The sequence below is a fragment of the Nematostella vectensis genome, chromosome 6 (assembly GCF_932526225.1).
Source record: "Nematostella vectensis chromosome 6, jaNemVect1.1, whole genome shotgun sequence".
NCBI classification, from domain to species: Eukaryota; Metazoa; Cnidaria; class Anthozoa; order Actiniaria; family Edwardsiidae; genus Nematostella; species Nematostella vectensis.
In genome coordinates this window covers 12,035,665-12,052,771 of record NC_064039.1, presented here as the reverse complement: position 1 = coordinate 12,052,771, position 17,107 = coordinate 12,035,665, and the positions used below count along the sequence as shown (strand labels likewise).

At 41.3% G+C, this 17,107-nt stretch overlaps 2 protein-coding genes across 3 annotated transcripts; one reads left to right on the top strand and one right to left on the bottom strand.

The window, feature by feature from the left end:
* The first annotated feature begins 70 nt into the window (after nt 1–70).
* LOC5520919 lies at nt 71–17,056 on the top strand. 2 transcript variants are annotated; one of them, XM_032366056.2, is made up of 14 exons: nt 73–446; nt 827–915; nt 1,401–1,583; nt 1,888–1,929; nt 2,096–3,361; nt 4,412–4,804; nt 5,079–5,246; nt 5,590–5,700; nt 5,964–6,059; nt 6,347–6,400; nt 7,339–7,386; nt 14,018–14,146; nt 14,631–15,176; nt 15,822–17,056. In XM_032366056.2, the coding sequence occupies exons 2-14, from the start codon at nt 855–857 to the stop codon at nt 16,430–16,432; spliced, it is 3,708 nt and encodes a 1,235-aa protein (XP_032221947.2). In that variant the 5' UTR covers nt 73–446; nt 827–854; the 3' UTR covers nt 16,433–17,056. The 2 variants fall into 2 exon arrangements, with proteins under 2 accessions (XP_032221948.2, XP_032221947.2); XM_032366057.2 differs by lacking the exon at nt 1,401–1,583 and having other exon boundaries at nt 71–446.
* On the bottom strand, nt 7,335–13,400 carry LOC116604125. Its single transcript, XM_032366059.2, has 2 exons — nt 13,315–13,400; nt 7,335–12,338 (listed from the first exon to the last, which is right to left on the bottom strand). The coding sequence occupies exons 1-2, from the start codon at nt 13,358–13,360 to the stop codon at nt 8,056–8,058; spliced, it is 4,329 nt and encodes a 1,442-aa protein (XP_032221950.2). The 5' UTR covers nt 13,361–13,400; the 3' UTR covers nt 7,335–8,055.
* Nucleotides 17,057–17,107: the final 51 nt, after the last annotated feature.

Genomic DNA, 17,107 nt, shown 5'->3' with positions numbered 1-17,107 from the left:
ACTATTCAATAGTAAGTAAAAAGTGATAAGGCAGATTTTGCGTAACGTTAGAAGTACTTTAATCTAAAATTGCTTCTTTTTTTTTTCAAGAAAATGTGGAAAGACTATTTCATTCTATTTTAAACGTTTTTGGCTTTTTAAAGTACATCATTAACTGGAAAACCCATCATTTGCAGAAAGGGGTAATCTTAGCCAAACGGGATACATTTTGGGTTCTATTTTATGTTCTATTGTATCGGTCACCGGTCAAGCAAGCAGGTTGTGAAGTATTTTCCAAGCGTGAGGGTTTTCGCCTGAACAATCAGGGTCCATTAATAAATAAACACAAGCTGTGAGATAATACAACTGGCGAGCAATGGCGGATTGTTATTCCGTTAAACTAATTTAAGAGCGGATCGCGGTAAATGTGATGGGTGCGACATGGAAAAAAACACGAAGAGTAAAGTGTAAGTAGCCGAATTATGCTGAGGTTTCTTGCTTCAGCACGTGAAAGAGGGAAAATTCCATTCATGCTTTGTGTTGTGAGATCGGAAGTTACTGATAAAATTAGGGTCATCAATTGCTTGTCAAATCTCATCAAAACTTGGTGGGGCTCATGCGATGTCTCGAAACATACCACATAAGTAAAATTAACAGTTTAAACTGTAATTCACCTATAAAGATGTACAGTATTTGACACCAAATGGAATTTTGTTGTTACCCTCATTCACACTTTACATACTTGTTGTCAGCTATATATACCTACATTTATCAGTTTACAAAGATCATATGTTTCATAAAAGGTGATAATATATCTAAAGAATTAATTAGGTGTTCATATTTGTAGATGATTCGAGATTAAGGACATTGTAGAGATGACTTGGTGTGTGGTGCTACTTTTAGTGGTGGCATCTCTTAGCGCTGTATGCTATGGAGGTGAGTTTAAATTATGATAACTTAACTTTTAACTTATGATAACATCACATGGTAGGGATGAGAATCTGTGACTTTAATCCATCGTTGTCTTGATCATCATTATCATATCATTACCACCCTTCACCTCCTTTTCTTCCTCCTCCTTGTCATCATCAACATATGTCCATATTATCATTATCATCAAAATCATCATCACAATAGCAGCAGCACCCAAAGTAAAGTAGCAATTACTTTCCTTTCGTGTTCACCATCATCAACAGCATCATCATCGTCAACAGAAGCAACTTCGTCATCATCATTTCAAACGCTTCCATCACATCACATCACAGCATCACATGATTGTCACACAATAACCATTATCATCACTAGCATCGCCATCATCCCTTCACCAGAATCATGACAATCATCATCATCACAATCTCAATAACTACTATCTTTATCGTCGCCATTGCCATCATTTTTTACTCCCTACTTGCTTCTTTTAGACGTCCCATACCAACTTCTCCCCGCGCCCGCGACCCTTCCCGCTAGTGTGGTACCTCCTGCTGGAGTTGTCGATCCAGCTGGGACCATTCTACCAGCTCCCCAAATAGCCCCTGCGCCAGCGATATTACCAGCTGATGCTATTAGAGAGAAAGATAGGGCATACCCGATGGACAAGCGTTCATGTAAGCAATCAACCCAGGCGCGTACACAGGGGGGTGCGCAGGGTGCGCGCGCACCCCCCTTGGCGGCCAAAAAGTGGGTCATTTCTTATAATGGAATCTTAAAATACTATGATTTTTCCATATGATTCATATTACTGCGCAGCCCCCCCCCCACCTCAGCCAATCATGGGTACGCGCCTGCAACCCCCCCCTCCTCCTCCTCCTCCGCCTTCTCCCCGAATTCCGCCTAAACTTGAGGGTTTGCTATCAGTCTTGCGTTAATAGTATTCTAAAATGTTCTAATGTTCTTGCCCTCTCTCTTCAGCCTCTAGCAGGCAAGGCAAAGATGGAACTCGTATGATTCACGGTAAGATAAGATACGCATACTCTAGTTATTTAGCACGCAGTTTAGCTATGGTGACGGTGACGGTGGCGTTGATGGTGATGATGATTATCATAATGCTACATTGCTGATCAGCTGTTCGTTTAAAAATGATTGGTGATTTTGATCATGATGAATTTCCTCCTAACAGAGGATCTCCCCGTTGCACATCAGCGCCAGGCCGTCATGGAAGCTCTCTCAGCGGCGCATCAAATGGCAGCAAGCCAGAATAAGAGCGACAAAGGAAGCAAAGTGAAACCACAGCACGGACGTAAAATTCTACAAGGAAACTCAAGTATTGCGAAAGGAGATCATCAGGGAATAGAAATATTATCAAGAAAAGGAAAGAAAGCATATTTACAAAAACGCCAGTCCTCTAAGAGTTGGCAAATGACGCCATTTGAGCTAAGCAATAGCAATAAATTAGAAACCAATTATGTGCTTTTCTCTGGCCCTGAAAATAGAGAAGAAAAGAAATACAAGCAAAACGAGTTTCCACGGACTGCGAGTAGGGGGTTGAACTCAAGAATTCTCCTGAAACGTCGTACTCGAGATAAGTCACAGTCACAGCGCTCAAGAAAAGGAAAAACAAAAACTTACGGATTTCTTAGGAATCATGGGGCAAAGTTTAGCTCTTCAAAAATGTTTTCGCCAACACCTTTTTATATTGATGTAGATAAGTTGAGACCTCATAAAACAAAGCCACATAAAGCCCATGGGGCGAATTCGGGAGGCGCACCTGAATCCTCCCCACATTATAGACCAACACAGACTGGTTACCTTAAGCCAACAGAAATAAACCAGCAGCGCAAAAAAGGAAAGAAGTTTGTGCCGACTCAGACTTCGTATATAGATATAAAGAAAAAGGGTGTAAAGCCAAAAAATGGGTGCGTTATTTCGCAAAGTAAAGGGAAAAGTCATAACAAACGTGCATTGATCAAATGTACAAAAGCGCGCAATCAAAGAGATCACACACGAACACGCCGGCAGGTATTCGGGATGGACAGCGTGGCAGAACAGAATGCAGTGACTCAGCAACTTCTGCAAGGTCTGTTACCACAACAATTACTATCTGGGCAACAACAGGCTTTTCAAGAGACACAGCATGCTTTTCCTGGTGTACAACAGGTTTTACCGGATTCCCAACAGACCTTTGCCGATCCCCTTCAATCCTTACAGGGTTCCCAGCAGGTTTTACCGGATGTACGGCAGACGTTTCCAGATGTGCAACAGTCGGCCTTACAAGGATCTCAACAGACATTTCCGGATTTGCAACAGGTTTTCCAGGGATCGCAACAGGCTTCGCCAGATGCGCAGGTTCTAGGAATGTTTGGAGGGCCGGGAAGGCGAGGTGGAGTTCAGGAAAATTCGCTGAATGGTGATTCGTCCCTGCTACATTCGTTACTAGGGCAACCAGGTACTACAAATTCTAATACGAAAAGAACGCCATTAAATCGTCTAACTACGTGATTATATCGTGTACAAATTGTATTTCGACGGAAGCGCTAATAATTCATTAAATGGCAAGCCAGTATGTTGACTGAAATGCGAGTAATAAACGGACATAATCAGATAAAATTAATAATAGCGCTACAAAAATCATATAAGCGAAGAAAGCATAACATAAAATAATCACCAACAAATCACTAACCATGTAACACTAATAAAATGCACAAATAAAATGCTAACCTTTAACTGTGATCTGTTTCTCATGCTTACCCGATGCCACATTGAACACTACACATGCAACAAAGAAGTAACACATTACACACAATTTCACATTGTTTAAAATTTTTCTTGTTTGTTGTTCAGAGGCTAGTTTGCCTCAAAATCGAGGCTTTCAATGTATTTCATGAGCCCGCAGTGTCTCTGCACAGTGTTGCATTTGCATTTATACCAGGAATGAGAGGAGTCTGGGTGCCAATTTTATACTTTGCATAATGCGCAGTCCACAGTCAATGTTTTCTTATATAAAATATCGACTTCATTTTTACGAAAAAAAAGTAAAGGCGTAAAAGACATTATAAATCAATTACAATACCCAACCAGAGTATGAATGGTTCACCAAAAACTGATAGACGACTCTGTGACCAAATTCATAAAAAGAAAAAAAAAGGCTATATAATTGCTTTCAAGTGTTGGGCTCCACTAGTTCTCAGCGCACTCTTCTCTATACACTGGACGCAATAAAGACATATCCGAAATGTACCTAAAATTTACTACTGTCTATAAGTTGCATTTAAAGGCCACACGCCACACTTAAAGTCACGTAACTGGGGAACACAACCACGCCCCTACTGATCATTTGCTTATAATTTTTGAAAATATTGGGGGGGCACGTGCCCCCAGTGCCCCACCCCCTGCTACGGCCCTGATGCACGATCGAGAGGTGGACTTTGGTTTTATAGCAGTCTCGATACACAATAAATTTGACTGTTATACGATATTTATACATTATTATCCCAAGATCCATTATCATGGGCCCAACAAGAACTACAGCAACCTCAAACTGCCCAGCCCCAGCCGCTACCACAGGATACTCTCCCCAGTTCTTCTCTTTTCTCTTCTCCTGCCGATCCCCTGACCGCCCTGGGATATCAGGACCAGATTTCTCAGGCTCTCTCCCCAGTTTCCCCGTCACCGGTTGTTGTACCCGGCCAGGCAAGACATAGTATACCCCTGGGGCCACAACCTGCGTATGGAGGATCTGATCTGTTGCCGTACGAGGATAGAAGAAGTCACTACTTACGACACAGGCGGCCGCACAGGCGCCGTTTTCGTTACAGACCGGATACACCCACCACGTTTGAAGACACCTATGGCCGATCACCAGGGATATTCGACGACCTCAAAGATATAGGTAAGGGCTATTGGGTAAACTCAAGTGAGAACCGAAAATCACTTTCATTGCGCTTGCACTAGACTATTACATCAGCATAAACGGTTACTAACGGTTACAGATGAATATGTATTGATATATAATCAAGTTATGATTTGTCTGTTAAATACTGATCTCACGAGTTCAACCGTACTTTGGTGCTTTGGGTAGAGGCTTACGTGGAAGTATCGCTAGAGTGCCAAATTTGTATATGTCCTAGTCGAATGAAACTGCAAAGTAACAACGAAATTTGCAGGTTCTCAAATTGACCAATACGATGATATGAACTATGGTCAGCGGTACACGCATCGCAGGCACAGACACAGGCATCACCATCCTCATCGCCATAGGGGATGGGCCGAGAGGGACCGGTACCGAGAAGCCTACGTGACAGACAGGGTACCTCACCGACCTGCGTACAAGGGTAAAGGAACAGCTTTTATATATTTTTTCTTTATGCCTTATTGTTTCTTGCACAAGTAATCAACAGATACAGTAGGTGAGGAGAAAAGCGTTGTATGCATTTTTTTCTGTCTTGTTTAGACTGCATGCATTTTTTCCCAGGCTTTTCATCGTGTATGAATTTATTTTGTTCCTTACCCACTCCTTTCCCCCTTTCATTTTTTTAATGGTCCCTCCCTTATTCAATCAAAAAGATTGCAATTGATGTTTTAGTATCTTCTCACTCCCTAGTATATTACGTTTTTCAATGGAAAGGAAAATGACGAAACGTGACCCGCAAGATCACAAGATCATTTATCTTACAGAGCCAGCCGATGAAGTAAGGGGCGATTCACATGACGATAACTTGGGGGTTAGCACGGGCGACAGGATAGTAGCAGCGAAGGAACACTCGTCTCTCCGCCCCGAAGCCGAAGGTAAGCTGGCGCACGGGCATTAGGAAATTGTGAGCTTAACTGTATTCGCCTCCTTCCTAGGGCCTTCTCTCTTTCTTGACAGGGGGAGAGGACCCAGGGAACGAGGTTGATTATCAGTTATACATGCAATTACCTTCCTTCGTCATTTTATTTCTTCTAATGATCCTTTAGATATGCGTGGAGGTGAAGAAAATACCCACTAAAATCCATCGTTGCTTACACAAGGAAATCTAATTCTATTGCATATTTATTTTCTTTTAAAGATGAAGTAACGGAAAACCCAACTAAAGATGAGGTCGTTGTTGAGCAGAGCTCTCCCAAAAAAGGCAGCGATAAAACGGACGATAGTGAAAAAGAAGGTAAGACTACGGACGAGAACTTACCTTTTGAAGACTGGATCCAACTTGTATAACGCTGTTGTTATCTTGTTATCTTAAAAATATATTTTATTAGCCATGCATGGATTACCCAATTGCTTTTTTAGCAATAAAACTACGAAGCCCGCGATTACGTGAAGCTAGTTAAGCAAGGAATCCCACTGTAATCGATAAGGTGCTAGCGACCTAAGTCCAAAAGCAACGTTGATTGAACTAGGCATATTTACAACCTTAGGTTAGACTAAAATGGATTTTCTACTTCTTTATAGAAAAGGTTGTGGAGTACCCCCACAAGAACGAAGACGACGCCTTGGCCGTGCCAGGTATGGCAAGCATAGTCTATGTATTTTATAATAAAATGTCTGAATAGGTAGATCCTTGCAGCTGATCACTATAATTAACACGCCAAATTTTGGACAATTCCAGTTGTCCAGTATATAGATTAAAGATCGCACAAACAATTGTAAAGAAAAAGAGTGCGTTAACAATTGGCATCGAGAAAAGAACGAGTAGCAATTAAAAAGAGCGCGTAACAATCGAAATGAGCGCGTGACAATCAAAATGAGCGCGTAACAATTAAAATGAGCGCGTAACAGTCAAAGTGAGCGCGTAACAATTAAAATAAGCGAGTAACAATCAAAATGACAGCGTAACAATCAAAATGAGCGCGTAACAATCAAAATAAGCGTGTAACAATCAAAATGAGCGCGTAACAATCAAAATAAGCGCGTTGCAAGCAAAATGAGCGCGTTACAATCAAAATGAGCACGTAACAATAAAAAATAAGAGCTAACAATCAAAATGAGCGCGTAACTATCGAAATTAGCGCGTAACAATCAACATGAGCGCGTACAATCAAAATGAGCGCGTAACAACTCACGTCTCACGTGCAACTGAAGCAATATTTTCTCGTAACGTCTCTACGTCACTTGGTTTTTATTGTTTTCAAAATTACGGAAAACATTGAAAACATTTGTGAAATTAACAAAGATTGCGATAAACAATTCGTCAAAAGAGCTTTAGTGATTTTAGCATAATGAGCTCAGGAACTTTGCAACAATGCCTGCAAAACCACACGAGGCAAAAAGTTTGCCAATAATTGAAATTGGTCAGTAACAGTTTAGAAAAAAACAAGCAAGAAAAGTTTAAGTGGGAAAGTGGGAATCACTTGTTTTGGGATGCTTGGGACATTTCAAAAATAATGGCTTGTAAATTCAAGTTGATAAAACTTAATTTTTTTTAACTTATATTTTTTTCATAGAAACAACTGACGCAGAATTAAAAAGGAAGGATATCATAAATCGTCTTGGTGAGTGATTGATGAATTCCAATGTAACTACGCCGAGTATTTTCTATCAGTATTATGACGTCATTAGTATTTATGACGTAACGTGCTCATGCCATTATGCGTTAAACATTTCAATTCCGGTGGCCTTCCACCCCGCCCCTTTTCATGCAGATGACATTACTCTCACGCAATAGATTTTTTAAAATATTATTTCATTTACTCTTACTATTAAGCTGCGATTTACAACTAGGCCATTTAAATATAGCAAATTTACTTACATTATAAACTAGGGAGGCCAATTTCTATCCGACTCTTTTTAATTGTTGACATAAAGATATTCAAGACATCAAGACTACAGTATTCAAAGTCAAAAACGCGACCAATCATCACCTAAAGCGATAACCGACACTGTTTGTAGAACTATACACATAATTTTTGACTTGCACTTTAAGGAAGGCCAATCACGCCGCCATTTTATGCTCCAGCACAACGCCGAGTCATTCAAAGAATCCATTTCCATCGGCTTATTCAAGCTAGTTACAAAGATATTTTCAACCAAATATCGTCAATAAGGTACAGTCTTCATTCGTAATCTATTACCCTTGAAATTTTCTTGTGAATGAACCGTTGTATTTTCAGTTATAAACAATAACAAATGAGTGGACATTCCTTAAATTGTGATTATTTGTCTCAATTCAAATGGCTACGCTCAAAGGGATAAATCAGTGATTCGTAGTTGGATTCCTCTTGTTCCGGGTTCCTGCAAGTACACTTCCGCGCTTTCCATGTGTTGATGCCAATTTTCAGGACTATCAGCATGAGCCTCATTATCTGAGAAAGGACCATGAGTACGGCCAGAAGAAGTAGGAGCGCCGGGAGCACGCTTAGCAAGAAGACTTGCAAAACCTCTAAATACTCCATAAGGTCCTTGATAGGGCCGCGTGCACGTGCACCCGCAGATATCAGCACCGCCCTACCGAGGTTAGCCACCGCCAGCACGACATGCACAAACAGTAATGCCACCGCCAGGTAGTTAGCTCCGCGCTTCTTATACGGCGTCACTATCAAAGTATGCACCAAGTTGATGACACAGATGATGGTGATGATAAGCAGACGGTGGGCAGGTGAGGTGATGAACGCAGCAAGGCACAGGAACACGAAGCGCCGAGCTGTGAGGACGCTCTCCCAGTAAATGGCTCCTTTATTGGGTCCTGCAGGCTCACGGAACGCTTCGCCAAGGACCTCCATCAAGGCGGACCTAGTCTCACGGCCTCGGAAGCTCTCGTTGTACTCGCTAGTACTCCTCTGTTTTCTTCTAAGATACAAGATGAGCCAGACTACAATCACAGGTAAGGGGAAGCAGCAGGCAGCGATGAACCAATTTGGGGAAATTTGCCTACGATGGAGCTTCACCGAGCCGAAGAATAAGACAAAGATGAAAGGGATCATGAAGGTCAGGTTGTACGCCATTAGAAGATACTGCCACCAGTTCCAGCACCTGATATGAGCGTCATGGAACAGTCTCAGCTGCTTCTCCCCGTGGACAACGAGTGGGACGCAGCTCAGAAGCTTCAAGGACGTCTCACCGAGCCGCTCGTAACCAAGCAAGAGGATCTCTACTACAGCAGCCAGATACGCCGCCAAGAATGGCTTCGGTCGCTTCTTGATCCTGCAGTACAAGCACTCTACTCCGTATAGCATCGGCAGAAAGGACATTGTCAAGAAGACACTGAGCGACCAAAATAGTTCTTTGGTTACTGCAGTCAGACCCGGGAAAGGGCAACCAAAGTTAACATCAACTACTTTGACTTTAAAGTTGAAGAGGGATACGATGAGGATTACAAGTTTGGTACGAGCAAGGATTTCTGCGTACGGCTGCAGCATGATGACATCTGCCACTTGGTAGAAGTAGAACACAATCTTGGTATACCCATGCTCGTGCATTTGGGATACCCTGGAATTGGGTACTTCCCCTTTGAACCAAAAGGATTTATGTATCATGTAAGAGACAAATTGAGGCTTGTATAGGATATAAGCAGCCAGCAGAGCCGAGTAAAAAACGGCAACCACCCAGAACCAGGCATCATTACAGCTCTCCCGTCGACGACAATGCGTACAAAACAGGCTCTCCGTGAACCCTTCCGCGCATGCTCCACACAGCAAACCAGTTCGGTTGCCATAGCAGCTGTTATACACTGATGCGTTACTAACAGTGCGCGGAACCGTGCAGTATTTTTCAGGGCAATTGGTAAAGTTGAGTCCATCGGTTTTGTTACACACCACATAACCCCAGAAATCATGCTCACTTTTGATGTTGTAACTACAGCTCGCTCCGAACGGACAAGGCAGACATGGAATGAACTTTTTCTTCTGGGTTCCAAAGTAAAGTCCACTCTGAAGGCTGTAATGTGCTTTTGGGCAGGATTTACATTCGTAGATCAATTTAGTGATATTAATGCTGCATTTTCCAGAATCTGAGAAAATGGTGTGGGATGTGTCAGTGAGTTTTGCATAGCTGCCTACAGGGCATGAAAACATGGTGTCATTATCAATATGAACAAAGCCAGTCTTTGAGATAAAAGTTCCTGTGCTCAACGTTTCTAGGAAAGTTGACCTAAAGCTTGAATTAAACACTTCAAACGGGCCATTTCCTTGAACACGAAGGAAAGGCGTCGATGGGACAGCTTCGTTTTCGTTTTTAATCCTTGGCGGAAAAGGTGGCTTCATGGTTCTTAGAAATTCAGAATTTGCAATTTGAAGACCAGCAGTTCCTTCTTCCTGGTAGATCTGCGACCCTCCTTCGGGGTTCTGTACGTTGTTGTCCTTGAAAAAGCAGCCATTAAATGAAGAGAAGCCGTTTTTAAGAAAGATAATTGAATTGTAGGCGGTATTACGTCTAAATATTACTTTTTCGAAATTAAGAACGTTTTTGTAAACAAAACGTTTTCTTGGACAAGGACCCTTCGTCAGTTTATGGTCGAACATTGAGATAGGGTCATCAGGCATATGGAAAAGAAGCAAGCTGGATACTTCACTTTTCATTCTACTTTTTAAGTAATAGTTCTTCTCAAAAAGCGTGTTTCTTATTGTAATATTCACTGTTCCGTTCCGTGCAGGCACTGTGATACCAAACAGAAAACTATTTCCCGAGTGAACTTGGTTGTCAATAAACCGGACGTTCTGCAAGGAGACATTAGCCCTTGTAAAAAGTTGAGCATTTGAAGCTCTCCCCAAGTTAATGCTTAATCCAGGTGATCCACTCGAAATTGTATTATTGTAAACTGTGATGTTTTTTAATAATATGTCGATATATCGAGGTTGCTTTCCGAGAAACGTTGAAATGCATATTTTGTTCCTGCCAAAATAGGAATTCTTAATGTGCCAAATGGTTCGTGCTCCCTTTAAGTTCTGTTTTAGGATAAAACAGAGGGGTGTGTCAGTACAAGTGAAGTGGTTAATATATACCTCGAAGGCGTCTGTTTGGATTGGACTCTTTTTGTTTCCAATAGACTCAGAATGCTCTATTCTCACAACGAATTTGTTTATTTTACTTGAATCCGTTGCTTTAATGAAAGCCATCCCTTTACTTGCACGATTATCAATAAACAAAGTTTTTGTCATATTCACCTCTACATCGCCTTGGCGACCACCAAGATGACGGATAGAGAGGGGCCCGATCTTTCCTTTGTTGCACACAAATCTGACGCCCTTTAAGTTCACTTTGAGGTTTCTGTTACCAAAGAGACAGAAAACACAGTTCTGTTGATCATCTGGTAGTCCATGGTTTTTACTTGCTAGTACATCCATGGCATCTATGTCGAGATTTGTTACTCCAAAGAATATATAATTCGTCTTACTTGTCCTTGCCTTTCTTCCTATAACAACGGAACCACCCAATCCACCGCCGCTACACTTGAATATGCTGATATTTCTCATGCGCAGTTTAACATTTTTGTTCTTGCCGTCACTTATGCTCAGAACACCTCCAACGGTCCCATTACTTTTTGTAAAGTTTGAGCTTAGAAGTCTTACCTCAATGTTTCGTCCTGTTGGGATGTTTACAATACCGCTTGCTGTCCTACTATGGTGTCCTGTAAAATTTGAGTCACTGATTTCAACCATGACGTTATCTGATGCAACTGTAAGAAAGCCAAAGCCATCGTTACCATTTGAAAAGATGTTACTGAAGGTAACATTGGCTGTAGAAGCATTGACGTGGAAAATACTTTTTTCTTGGAACCCGCGAATGATGTTGCCATTGATGTTTATAGCTTTGCAAATCTGATGAATCACATGAACGTCACAACTAAAAAGGGGGAGCGCATTTCCCATAACTGAGACGTTCGACCAAACGGATGTTAAAAAAGTTCTCCCAGTTATCTCAACAAGGGCAGGCGTGGACTTGTTCTTCAGATTTCTTTGAAATAATACATTTTTCAATTGCAGCATAAGATTGGATAAAACTCTAGGAATTCCGACAACCTCCACCTTAAGACATTCTGAGTTATCGGCAAAGACAACTCCTGAGAGAGTGATACTTCGGGTCAGACTCGGCGCAAGCCACACGTGGATCGCCGCATCTATGAGCGTGCATTCCTGTATAAGAATATTCGGGTTAAGAAATACGAGCTGTGTTTTCTTGAATACAAGTTGACTCATAGCGACTTGGCTGTGGTTCTGGGACATCGTTAAGTTCACGTGTATCCCATCGCCAGTGCACGAGATACAAGCCTTGCTCTTAGAACTCACCATCGTAAACCCAATGTTGATATACAGACTTTTCTTGGACCCGCAGTCATAAGGATCCTTCTCTGTATCGGTACCATCCAAAGCAAGTGTTCCCCCAGGGGGGAGGCGACGGAAGCCTCGGGTAAGACTCTTGCAAGGCATGCTGGGATTATCGCCGCAGCTGTCAGTGTCATGGCCGTGTGCACGTGACACGTACACTGTTCTGTTTGCTATGACTTCGGTACCTATTGATATTGTGAGGAAATGGTAAAAAAACATTCCATTTTTACTATCAATAGCACGACTGTGACGAGGACAAACCGCATGAACGACTTTGTGTCATTTAAATTTCAAATGTATTAATTATTATTGTGTCCAGCTGACGGCCCTGTACTTCAGCCCTTGGCTGCAAAAGGGTGTAATAAACCATTGATTGATTCATTGATTAACAATAACCTTTATTCTTGTATTCTTGGAGGTCGTGCAACAACGATTTCGACTGAAAATACTGCACAATGTTTTCTATATATTTATATTTCATGGTTCAGGCTAATCCTTTTCCTTCTTTTAAAGTACAATGTGATGAAAAATCAAGTAGATTTAAGGAACTCGAAACCGTAGTATTGCGGTTTTCTTTCACAAGGATGTAAATTTATTCCACACGATTGGAAAATAATTAGCAAAGAAAAAAAGAAAATATTCAATTTCAATTTATATATTAGGGCCTTGATGACCGGGGTTAACTACTATCAAAAATGCAAAAATATGCGATGTTTATGGAGTTTTGTATGTTTTGGAAAGCAAGTGGTGAGCAGGCCCGTACCCAGGTGGTGGGGGGGGTGCATGGGGTACGCTCGCACCCCCCTACAACGGCGGAACTGACGTACTATGAAGCATAAGCGAAAATTAAAACTTTTTGTAGCCAAATCCAATAATGCAATGGCATAAAAATCCCTTTTTGTTTTTTCGGGGTAGTCAGATTTTTATAAAAAAAATAACACTTTTCGTCCTCCCCAGAAAATAATTACGTCCATTTTTATGTATATTTCGCACCCCCAAAGAAAAATCCTGGGTACGGGCCTTGTGAGCAATTAATCATCCCTTTGGTTTCTTTAACACGACAAATAAGGGGCATAAGAAGTGCTTATTTAAGAATCGGTCACCAGTTACAAAGCATGTTTATAAAATCCAGGCATTTTAAAGCTATACTTTCTTGCTCACCTTGAACAAAAAGCAGCAGAAACAATAGACGGGTTATTATCTCCATCGGCTTGAAGATCAAACAAAGCGTGCCGATTGTGTGGCAGAAAAGTGGAAAACTATTCTACTCGACCATTTTATATTTTCCCTTTTCACAGGTTTCGAAACCTTGGTTTCAGCAATACATGTTTTTCTAGTTCCTCTTTCGTTCTAATTATTAGATTGGATATCAACAGGTCAACAGATCGAAATAGTCTGAAATGTTCATTGACGCTTACATTCATAACATGCATTCAGGCTTTTTCGAAAACAGATATAATTAATGCATAGATACTTGTGTGCTTCCAGTTATTTTAAGCACCACGTAAAGAATTAAATTTTCAAAAGGCACATTTGAGTAAATGTCGAATAGTGAGCTTTTACAAAAGATTATCTTTTAATATTAAACAAGAATAAACATGTCGGTTTCCTGACATTTTCTTGTAGAAAGTAAAAGTAGTTAAATTGATTTGGCAACCGATTTGAGTGACGACTCCTTTTTTCCCCTTTCACTGCCATGAAAATAGAGACAATATCAATGCAAATTTTATTAGCGAACTAAATGCAATTAAATCACGATAACATACAATCCATCCTATGGTAAGCGGGTATCAAAAGGTGCATTTTTAAAAGCCTACCAAGTCATATGGATAAAATTGATAATTCATGATTTGGTTATTTACAGAAAAGGAAGCAGTGATGCATCTTGACTTTGACGAGACTTCCCAGAAGAAGAACATTGTCAAAGATGTCACTTCCAATGGAAATAACGCAGACCTCACCAATGGCGCTGCAGTCACTGCTAAACCGTTAGGTGCGTAAGCAAGCGTTTCTTGACATTGAGCTAGACCCATATCAAACATATTCCCCACGGATAGTGTCCTTCGTATGCATTGCCTTATATGGGCATTGATGCCCATATTTAGAAGAGCTAAAGTTTACCCGCTCCCTGATCTCCAGAAAACATGGTGAAAAATGCTGATTCCTTTCAATTTGAGACTCGAGGCAAAAATGTGTCAAAAAAACTTGGTCAAATCTTTATCACACAAGTCTTGAAAAGCCCTTAGACCCAGGCCTCCAAGAGATTGGCCGAGCGAGATTTAAGGTCACCCAAATATTGATATGCTCTCGCTTACCAGTGATGATTATGCAACAAGGCAATTTAATTTGGGGCGTTTATTAGATAATTTACGGTTGTCCTATTTCGGTCACTTTTATTTTATTTTATTTTGTTTTATGGCATTCTGTTTCTATCCATTTATTCTCATTTTGTTTATTCATTTGCTCATTTCCCCCAGGTACTTGTGGTAGAGGCGCAATACTAAACAAAGGTGAAGTATCATATCGCGGCAAAGACTTCAAGCACAAGCCTACCGACGCCGTCTCCATTGCCATGTGGGTCAAGTCCAAGAATTCCGGCTTCATTCGCTGGTTTGACCAGTCAGAAGGATCTAAAGATAGTTTCTTCGCAAGCACCAAATTTCCTGCTGTACCTAAAAAACGCTGGACTCACCTAGTTGGAACCTTTGACACCAAAACCGGCGAAGCAAGAGTTTACCTTAATGGCCAGCTAAAGCTCGAGAAAATAGGCAAGAAAAATAGCGGTCTTCCGCAGGATTTCACCTCCGCTGGGATTGGTAGAAAATTCGGAGATGATCACGTGACCTTTCTGGATGACGTGTACATGTTTGATAGAGTGATCTCACCAGAGGAAGTGAAAGCGCTCTACCGGAAGTGCGAGTTTAACAGAATGGTGCTGCATTATGGGTTTCAGCATTGGAATTCGACAACAAGCACTTTAGAGGACCAGTCAGGGTTACATAACAATGCTACGCTTAAATCAGGTAAGCAGTATGCTCGAACCCCTATACGGGTCAGTACCTCCTCTCCCCAGTAACTAGTAGGGGCTTCGATGCGCCCTTCCCCCCCCCCCCCCCCCCCCAGCTTTGGGGGTCTTGTACCGTCTTGTACAAATTTTAAGAGGTCGCTACAATAAAAATTCTATAACACCAGAATCAAGGGTTTGCCCGCGTTGTCACGCTATGGAAAATGAAGAACACTTTCTTGTCAAATGCCCTATTTACAAAGAACTTATAAATAAACAATTCCCAAACTTTACAGATTTAATAGCCCCCAAAAAACACCATAGTTTTGTAGCTAAATACATTTATGACAGCTTTTAAATTAGACAATCTTATTTATAAATATTAGAGAATAATGGCCTATGTACTTCTTTGTTCACGGCACTCTAATACACCTGTCTGTCTGTCTGAAGAAAAATTTTTTACAGAATATTTTTGCCTCCTCAATTGACCAAAGATGGTCACAGTCACTGATTTTCTATTTTCATTACAAACCATAAAGTTTCCTTTTAAGGACGTGACCGCGTTTGGTATTTTGAGGCCAAAGAAGGCAGCATAAAGCACCCTTAATAGAATAAACGCCTGGTCATTATGTTTTACATATTCTTCACCTGTGTTCTTTTACAGGAGCCCGCGTTCTCTCTGACGGCTGTGACAAGTGTGGCGCATGCGTGGATCTCTCCTCAAACGACCAAGCGGAAGTCTACTTGAATGCCAGCAAGTACAAGCTCAAGCCAACTTCCGCTGTCACCGTATCTGCGTGGGTGAGCCTGAACAGGACCAGCGGTCTTCACTCCATATTCCAGGCACTGAAAGGAAAAACAGACAATACAAACGTGTACAATTTAGAAGTAATAGACGGGAGGGTCCATTGGGAGAGCAGAGACAAATCAGGAAAGCCTCTCTTTGATGTCAAGACAATAGACGTGACCATACCGGAAGGACTTTGGACCCACGTGATGGGCACGTACAGCGCTCAGACCGGAAATGCCAAGATATATGTAAACGGTCTGTTGCGAGAAAGTTTCACCAATCCTTCCCGGCCAAGACTTTCTGCGGCCTGGGAAAGGGCTAGTATCGGAGGATATGTTCCGGGAAATCACCCGTTTAATGGTTTGCTTGATGAGTTTTTTATGTATAACTGGGAGCTGGACCCTACGGAAGCACGGTTTGTTCTCAAGTACTGCGCGGATAAACCCAAGCTCGTCTCGTTTACTGTTAAAGTACCCATTTTATGAAAAGAAAATGGGAGACTAAAGGGTTATATGAACTACTGTTTTAATGTAAAAATAAAATAGACATAACTCAATCTATTCACCATACTCAAAGATCCAGCGTACTTTGCGGGAGCAAAGGCATATAATGTGATAAAATCTCGAAATAACCATCTAAAAACAAAGTTTCACTCTTCATTTACCCAAAACAATAAAAAATATCGTATTTGCTTACGCAAACCAGCCGATGGAAATGGATTCTTTTTTGGTACTTTGCTAGAATGACAAAATGGCGGATGACAGAGGCTGTTCAAGCCCGATGCAAAACAGCGCGAACATAAACCGTTATTGCTTTTACGCTCGGTTGACCACAAGCAAAGGAAATATAGGCAAACAATTACGCAGTACCTTCCCACATGTATACAAACAGTGCCAGCATTGATGGGATAAAAAACGCTGCATGGATTCGCCAGTTGGCGTCGCTTGTACAGGGCTACCCTACCCTCCCCCTCCCCTCACTCACTTCCCCTTCCCCTCCTTCCACTGGTTTGCTACGTGTCTGACTCGGTGAGTTGTACATGCGTGAAATAACAAACAATACATGTATTTATAGCACGTGAATAAAATAATAAAATGATGTAAAAACTACTTCGTAATGCATGATTAACCTTAACAGTAAATAAAAAAAAAAGAGAGAGA

Bases quoted from the DNA above. Each gene is read 5' to 3' on its own strand.
- LOC116604125 (XM_032366059.2), bottom strand. From the start codon at position 13,360: ATGGAGATAATAACCCGTCTATTGTTTCTGCTGCTTTTTGTTCAAG. The intron at 12,339-13,314 runs GTGAGCAAGAAA...CAATATCAATAG, and splicing joins TCTGCTGCTTTTTGTTCAAG to GTACCGAAGTCATAGCAAAC.
- LOC5520919 (XM_032366056.2), top strand. From the start codon at position 855: ATGACTTGGTGTGTGGTGCTACTTTTAGTGGTGGCATCTCTTAGCGCT. The intron at 1,584-1,887 runs GTAAGCAATCAA...CTCTCTCTTCAG, and splicing joins CCCGATGGACAAGCGTTCAT to CCTCTAGCAGGCAAGGCAAA. The intron at 5,247-5,589 runs GTAAAGGAACAG...TTTATCTTACAG, and splicing joins TCACCGACCTGCGTACAAGG to AGCCAGCCGATGAAGTAAGG.